Source organism: Medicago truncatula, chromosome 4, assembly GCF_003473485.1.
Source record: "Medicago truncatula cultivar Jemalong A17 chromosome 4, MtrunA17r5.0-ANR, whole genome shotgun sequence".
NCBI lineage: Eukaryota > Viridiplantae > Streptophyta > Magnoliopsida > Fabales > Fabaceae > Medicago > Medicago truncatula.
The window spans coordinates 37,347,458-37,356,389 of NC_053045.1; the positions used below are offsets into that span (position 1 = coordinate 37,347,458).

General features: G+C 32.0%; 1 protein-coding gene across 1 annotated transcript; it reads left to right on the forward strand.

Annotated features, from left to right (window-relative positions):
* The first annotated feature begins 1,786 nt into the window (after nt 1-1,786).
* Nucleotides 1,787-8,248, forward strand: LOC11441638 (uncharacterized). The gene is made up of 10 exons (XM_003607300.4): nt 1,787-2,708; nt 3,025-3,146; nt 3,666-3,728; nt 3,827-3,913; nt 4,059-4,224; nt 4,407-4,596; nt 5,152-6,005; nt 6,652-7,203; nt 7,479-7,544; nt 7,744-8,248. Exons 1-10 carry the CDS (start codon nt 2,217-2,219, stop codon nt 7,861-7,863), a joined length of 2,712 nt encoding a protein of 903 aa, XP_003607348.2. The 5' UTR covers nt 1,787-2,216; the 3' UTR covers nt 7,864-8,248.
* Nucleotides 8,249-8,932: the final 684 nt, after the last annotated feature.

Genomic DNA, 8,932 nt, shown 5'->3' on the forward strand with positions numbered 1-8,932 from the left:
AGTCAAAAGTGTAGACAATCATAGCCATTGGTTGATATGCTTTTATGTGATCCAACGATGGTAGTCACATATCATGATATTCACAAAGTAGTTGCAGCATCGTGTGTCATGGTAGTGGAATCTATTCCTACTCCTTGTCATCACATCATCATACTAGTAAAAGTCTTCTCAAGAATCTTATAACATTTCTTAACAAATGCAAACCAACAACCAACCACACAAAATTTCTTATGGGTTGCACCAAAATATCAATGAAATGATGTAATCAGGGATGAAAATAACATTAATTTAGTCACATAAGTAGCCATATTAATTTTTACAAATTTCTCTCGATGATTTTTACAAATTTCTCTATTAAGATAAATGTATACTTCTAAATTAAATATGTTCACTATTTTTAAAAAAAAAATTGTCAAGATATTTTTCAATATTTTTAATGACAAATGATAGTAGTTCTTTCTTTAATAACAAATGTTAGTAGTTAATTAGTTTGATTAATTTGTCCTCGTTTGGGTTTTGTTGTCGTCTGTTTTTTTTTACCTGGGCACTTCAGGTGCATTGATGTTATTTGTGACTTATATCTTTGTTGTACTTAGGGCTTAGTTCCCTTCTATTTTATCTATTATATATATTATATTTTTCATTCCAAAAAAAATTAGCTTGATTAATATTTTTCTCCTTTCCTCGAATTTCGATCTGGACTTCTAACTTTTGTTTCCTTAACTCAAACCGATTAAACTACTCAACCCCTTCAATTTCTTCACTTGCTAAAGAAATATTTATAAACTCTTTAGGTGTTAACCAAGAGGTAATGCTCTATTAAAAAAATAAGAGGTAAAGTTGAGATCCAATGATTTTTAAATTGAATTTAACTTTTAAGTTGAGCAATTTATTTTAGATAATAATAAAATAATAATCTCAATCATTAATAAATTAATGGTAGATTTTTTTTTTACAAGAATTAATGGTATGTTATGTGCACATATATAACAAATCATAAATGTATCTGAATATTAAAAAACAAATCATAACGGTTTCTTAATATCAGAAGTTAATTTATTCATATTACTTAATTTAAAAAAAAGTAGGAGAAATTATTATTAAGGGTTAAATATGTTTTTGATCTTTATAAATATATCAATTTTTTTAACATAACATGAATTAAATATGAATTTTTATATTTCTGGTGCTTAAAAAAGTAGGAGAGTGATTGTTATAATATTCTACACATTTGTGTAAAACTTCATTAAAAAAAAGTTGACTTGAAAGTATGATCAAAAGTGACGATTGAAAAAAATTTAGGGACTAAAAGTTGAAGAAAATATTTAGACGGATGAAAACGAAAAGTTTATATATTTGTAAGGACCAAAAACATATTTAACCTTATCATTAATAACATTGACACTGTTGACTTTTTTGCATTTGTACATTTGAGATTTGAATCATGTCCTTAAGGTGATAAAGTCATAAAGTTAAAGTCTAGTTTAATTCAATTGGTAAAAATATTGCATTTATATATAGGTCGAACTTATTCACCTTAAAAAGGTAAATTTCTAACCATTAAACTAATCGATAAAAAAAAAAAGTCACAAAGTCAATAACTATGAGTTTTTGTAGTTTTATATTTGCAGAGAGATTAAAAGCGGTTATATTTATAGACCAAAAACTTATTTAAAAAAATCTAAAAATAATATTCCACTGTATTTGTACGGTTGTACCTAAGTATTTGTTTAGAATTTTATTCAAAGTCTTGCCTGAAAAGTATATATTCAAAGTCTTTGTGCGTGATGAAGGCTCTCCATTCTCCATTATTATCGTGTACAAGAAATAAACTAACAAAGCTTCACAGTAGTTTAACTTCCACATAAAAAAACAAACCATGCCATCTTATTAAAAAAAAAAACAGAATCCATTCATCCACCACTGATATATATCTTTTGCAGAAGAAGTTAGTTAGAATCTAAGAATCTCAATTTCTTCAACCAAAGCCATATATATATGATCATATATGATAATATGATTCTGTCCCACAAACATACCCTTTGAGAAAGTGATCATGTTCATCATGGCCCATATGTGGTACCTTACCTACCTCATATGGTACAGACAATGAAACAAACCAACCAACCAAGCAACTTTGTCCTTAGGAGAACTTACAAATCCTATTATCTAGGACTTTCTGTTTCTTTTTCTTTTTTCAGGATCCTCATGCTACCATGTCAAAGTTCCATTTGATATATGTTATATGGTTAGTTTTGTCTATAAGATTTTGTATAGTTGAGGTTTCTGCTTCATGTTGTCCACATCAGTTTTTTCGACAAAGCAATCGACGATTTGAGCAGAAAACTGATAGGTTTTGGAAGTTTAGTGAAGTAGATGATAGATGGATTGAAGTGAAACTACCATGTGATTTAGTACCTTGTGTTAATAGTGAAGGTAGTAAAATGGAAGAAGAACATGAATTGGATGAGAAAAGGATGAATTTGGATATGGTTTTGCCTTTGAGAAAGAGAATTTCTTTGACAAAAATGTCTGAAACTTCTGTGTGGATCATTGGTGAAAGTGGTTGTATCTATGAAAGGTTTTGGAATGGACTTGAATGGGTGATTGCTCCTCATGATTTACCTTTATCACAAGGACATGCAGTTGCAGTTTTTATCATTAGTCAGAAAATTCTTGCTCTATCTGAATCAGGAAATCTTTATCAGGTTACAACTATATCACTTCTCTTGATAGTATTTTGGCTTATCTACCGGAATTAACACTTGTCAGACGGTTTGAGAGAGCTTATAGAAACAGCTTATGACGTGTCCGTATAAACTTTTCAAAATAACTTATGAAAACAAATTATAGCTTATATGAATACATTTTGACATTATTTTATCTTCTGTTATAGAAATAGCTTATATATAAGCCTATGCAGTAAGCCTTTAATTAAGCTGAAGAAGGATCTGCAAGTTGTTGGAACCACAGAAGTACTTTTGTCCTTCACATTGACTAATTGTTATATTTTTTGTTTGGCAGATGCATGTGCAAATTGGTGAAACCTCGCATCCAGTTTGGATTGAATTCACACATACGCTCGATCAAATCACAGATTCTGATCCAATATTAATAAAGTCTGGTGTTGTGACAGATGATAGGAAGTAAGTACACAATTAAAATTGTTTGAGTCTTTGAGATTCAGGGGCGTTTTGGTACATGGCTTAGTGTATGTTTGGATTGGTTGTAAATTTGACAGAATCACAGTGTGTCGCTATGATTTTAGAAAAAAACTAGACTTTTGAGCTTCAACAAAATCAGTGTCAATGTGATTTCGTTAAACTCGCCATCATTCTACATGCACTTAGATAAGTACTTATTCCAAAGTGGTTATCATATACGAGTTTATGCCATAAGCTCTTAATAAGTTATTTGCATTTAGATGTGTATGTTATAAAGGTATTTAGAACTATTTTCACATCAAAAACAGAATATGAGGTCTATAGAAACTGTTTTCACAGATTATCTTAGGAAGTTTATTATAAGAAATCAAAAACAGCTTATGAATGCGTTATAAGACATAACCTATAATTTCATCCAAACACGTATATATTGAATAACATCATTGCTGAAACCTATTGATCTCTCTTGATGCCTAGTTTGTGTTGTTGATTTGTAAACAGGAGAGGTTATTTCTGTACAAAGAAAGGATCACTGGTAGAGCTTGCAGAGGTTGAGCCTCCAAGGTAAAATTCAAGTTTTGAAGCAGATATTTGTATATATAAGTTCGATGCTAAGAAAATATTGCTAATCCAGGCCCTATTTTGCCATACATATAGAACAGATGGATAAATCATGGCCAACCAGGTGGAGCAAATGTAGCAGCAATAACTGATGTTGCCTCTACACGAGAAGTAGTATACACCATAAGGTGTGTGTGCACGCGAGCGCAATATGCAACATTATTGTTCTTTAGTAAATGTTTTAAACTTCCGTGCTGTCGTTAATATGCAACATTTTTCTTCATCTTTATGGATACTAACAACTATAACTGATGAATGTGGTGATGTATACAGTTCTACTGGAGATCTTTATGAATATAACAGTAAATCAAAACCATCATGGAAAAGGCACATATGGCAAGATAAAAAGGCACAAGTTTCATCTTTGATACCATCTAAGGGGTGCACTTTACATGGATTAAGTGCTGATCATTCTGAATCTTTGTTTCTTTTAACCAAGGTACACTAACCATGATATCAAATAGGAAATGTTTCGTGACAAAATGAACTTTGTAAATCACTTTGTGTCTTGAGCATGTTTAACTTGGCATAATGTAGAATTCCATATTAATAAGGTCATTTAAGAATTTATTCATATAACTCTTGAACACCATTTTTCTAAAATATTTGATGATTATATAGGAAGGCACTTTAGTGGAAAGAAGATTACATCAAAGGAAGTGGAAATGGGTGGTCCATGGAAATCCACCACATCAAAATTTGACATCTATTACATCATCTTTCAGAGATGAATCTAGTGAAACTTCCATTTCTTTATTCTTCACTACTTCAGTTGGATCTGTTTTTGAGTATCAAATTCCAAAACAATTAGGTCAGTTAACTTATTATGGATAATGTATTTAGCTTTATCCATGACAGATACATCTAGTGATAATATAAGTACCTTGCTCTAAATTAGGAAATTTCAGTCTTGTTCTTAATCAATTAATATCAAAAAGTAGTTTGTGAGACTCTTCATTAGACACTATGGCCCTGTTTGTTTGAACAAATTAATTAAGCATTTATGTATAATTTATTTCTATAATTCATAAGTTATCGTGGAGACTTATGGAAATAAGTTGAAAACAAAATATGGACCTGTCATAAGCTGTTTCCATAAGCTCTCTGAAATAGCGTCACAAGTGCTTATGTCAATAGATAAGTTCAAATAAGCCAATCCAAAATGACTATATATCTATATATATTATGATATGAATAACACCATACTTGATATTTCCTACTCACAAGAACAGCTTGTCTTTGCATCATACACATCTCCTTAAAGGCCATACATGCAAAATGAAATGCTAACAAAGAAATGAGATGAAGAAAACTATCTATATATAATTCAAATTATTCATGACATTGAATTATCACATGAACACAGGAACTTCTCCAAATAATCAATTTCCAGGAGGAGAGTGGAAAAGCCATCAACACCCCTTACATGCAAAAGCAGCAAGAGGCAAACCAGGCTTACCATTACAAGTTGGAAGGATACTCTTTGCCCTAGATGATGGTAGACTTGCAGAATTACATCTATCAGGACAAGGTGGTGAGAGTGCAGGACCATCTCTACCACAAAATTTTAGAAGGAAAACATCATCAACAACTAAATATGTTTGGTCCATATTAGATGCACCAGCTAGTGAAGGATGGAATGCAGAATATTGCACAGACGAGCGCGGACCACGAAACTGTATGACAGGCATAAAAGATGAGTCAAAGGATTCGGGAATAACAAGTTCAGTAACAGGTAGAAGAAAACAAAGCCAAGAACATCATTATTACTTATCTCTAGGAAAAGGTGGTGAACTGATTAGTCCTTCAGAAGAAGAATTCAATCTTCCTGATGATTGGATTAGTAGTAATTTTCGCCTGCGATTGATGTTTGAAGGCAAGTCATTTTTCTTGGTGACAAGTGATGGTATGATTTTTGAACATGTTTGTATTGAGAGTGTGTGGATATGGCTGAAACATGAAAGTTCTACAGCTATGAATGGTATAGTAGGGAACTATAATGGTAGTTTATTCATGGTTGATACTTTTGGGAGTGTGATTCTTAGAGAATGGAGTGGTAATGAGATAGCATGGAAGAATTGTTCTGATATGAGAAAAGGAAGAAATGTTGTTGTTGGAGGTCAACCATGGGATAGATTGCCAGGTATAGCAAGGAAAAGGGTTACCACTGAAGATTCACTCTTCTTTGTGAGCAAAAGTGGAAGATTATTGCAGTTCACGGTAGGTAAAAAGACACCAAATGACAAATACTTGCAATGCAAGCTATCTAATTTTTAATTGCATAGAATACTTAGAGACGGAGCCTTTAAAGCACTGACACAGACATGGACACCGGATAAGATACTGACACGTAGACACCGGACACGACATTAAAATTGTGAAGGACCAACTCTTAAGATCTGTTGGTTAAAGAAAGACGTATAAATGTCATTTCTACTCCCAAACAGATGCTGATAACACTGCCTTGACTTCTGCAGTTTGTAGTTGACTTGGTTTTCCTAAAGCTTATCACATTAGAGTTCAAATCATTTAGTATAAATAAATGAATTAAGGCTTAAATCCGTTACAAATCCCTGTAAATACAGGTTTTCCTGTTTTAGTCCCTCCCAAAAAATTGTTTAGATCCTTCACATTTCTAAAACAACCACTTTTAGCTTCTGCCGTCATTTTTCGTATGTTTTATGCTAACATGTCTAAAAGATATGTCACCAACACCACGTCATGTGAAGTGCATTTCTGTTAGACATGTTAGCACCAAACAAATGAAAACTAACTGCAGAGACTAAAAGATTAATTGGGAGGACTAAAACTCAAATGACCTATATTCATATTTATGGAAATTTAAATGTTTACATGTTGTACCTAGGTGTACATGAGGAAATTCAAATGGAAGGATTGCAAAAATCCTCCAAATGTGAAAGTTGCAAGCATAGTTGATCAGGAATTATTCAGGGAGAATATAATCTTCGTCACCGGAAGAAATGGACGTATATACCAATACAACAAAGTGAATGATTTGTGGCATGAACATTACCAATCTCAGCATTTGATTCTATCAAATTTTCCTGGAACAGTTATAAGACCATTATCAAAATCACTAACAGGCTCAATCTTCATGTTTTCAAGAGACGGTGGCCTTGTTGAGTACAATTGGAATACATGGAATGAATGGAATTGGATAGAACATGGAACACCTTATAAAGGTGTAACATTTGTTGGTTCACCTGGTCCTAGCTTTGAAGGGAATCAATTACTTTTGATTGGTTCAGATGGAAAAGTGTACCTTAGATATATGGATAAAAATGCATGGAAGTGGAAGGATTGTGGTTTCCCTTCTTTAGGAGATAAAAATGTTGATGCAGATAGAGAAGAAGAATTCAATGATGAAGATGACTTAATCTTTAAATGTGATCCTAAGGTAAGTATTGGTCTACACTTACTGGTTTTATACATGAAAAATAAGGGTTAAATATGTTTTTAGTTTGTATTCACTTTTCAATCTTTACAAATTACAAAACTGCATATTTTTTTAGTCTCGGTTAGGGACTAAAGCGTGTAGTTTTGTAATTTGTAAAGATTAAAAAATGATACGGAGACTAAAAATGAAATAAAATAAATTTTATAAGAATTAATAGATATATTTAACCTTAAAAATAATGGCATGTAAATGATATTGAATCTTATACAACACAGGTGAGATCTACAAGACCAATTCCATTTTCTGATGATTCTGCTATATTTGAACTTAGAGATGGCAGGGTAAGACTAAAAACCTTGGTTCATTGTTATTTCCAATTATCTGATAGAAAATCATAATATAATGTTACCACATTCTATATTTCATAATGTTATAAGAAATCAATATCTGGAAGAAAATTTGGTAAAGCTCTTAAAATTTCTTGGATTCTAATTCAAAAATTACCAAAAGCAAAGGAGCTAACATCATTACTTGTGACAGTTGGCAGAAATACAACTTGTAGGGGAGAAAGAATGGGTTTGGTCAAGGATCATTGGCACTCCAAATAGTTTATGTTTACAAAACTATTGGATTACAGTGGCATCATCATCATCATCATGAAATTGTTGACAATAGCTTATAAGAGAATGACCAGCCAAAAACCTTGATGACTTGATGTACAGTTTAGACAGTCTAGTGACCTTATTATGCTAACAAAGATGAGAAGGTTGAAGCTATAGGTTATAGCTATGAAGCTCACACACGACACGAATACATATACGCCAACACGATACATATCTGACACCGGAACATTTGTGCTTCATAGGATTATAGCAACAAAGTTATGAATAAGAGTATGTCCTCTTCATAAAGAAATTTTATGAATTTCATAAGTAGAAATTGATCCTCTAAGAAAAAGAGTACAAATTGATAGTGTAAATAAAGTTTATATAGATGTCTAATAGTATTATAGCTATTATGTTAGATCACAGCATTACTTTATAAACTTGTTTGCACTGTGGTTAAATAGTAAAATATGATAGGTTATGAATTCATTACAATTACTACATGATTTATACTCTCTTGAAATATTTGAAACAAAATTGTGTTCCGAATCGGATAATAAAGCTATAGGTTATAGCTATGAAAGGTGGTTCCACGGTGGAATCACCTTTGTAAAAAAAAATGAAAAATTCGGTATTTCAATTTTTTTAAAAAGATGAGTCTGTCATGGAAGGAAGAACCGATTCATGCAGAATAAAAGTGGTTTACAGAGGGTAAACAAACCGCAAATCTGGTTCAGAGAAAACCGATAAACTATTCCTTTTTTCCATAAAAAAAATAAGGTGAAAAATACATGGTAAAAAAATTGGAAGGATTGCTTTTTAGGCCCCCTCAATATCTCTTTAGGCCCCCTAAAAATACAAAAATAACCTTTATACAACTTCTGGTAGATAAATACCGGTCGTTCATTTTAATTTTTCTCATTTTGCACCTCCGGTATGTACATACCGAAGGCACATTTTCAACTACATGTATGAAATTATCAGATGGTTTACCGGGGTCCAAATCTTCTATAAGTTTGCACATAGTGGAAAACGTGACAAGATCCTTAACTCCGTTCAATATGGATGGTCATTGGTCAATCTTTTATTGATACTAGGAATGAGAGCCATGAAACTGATGCTTC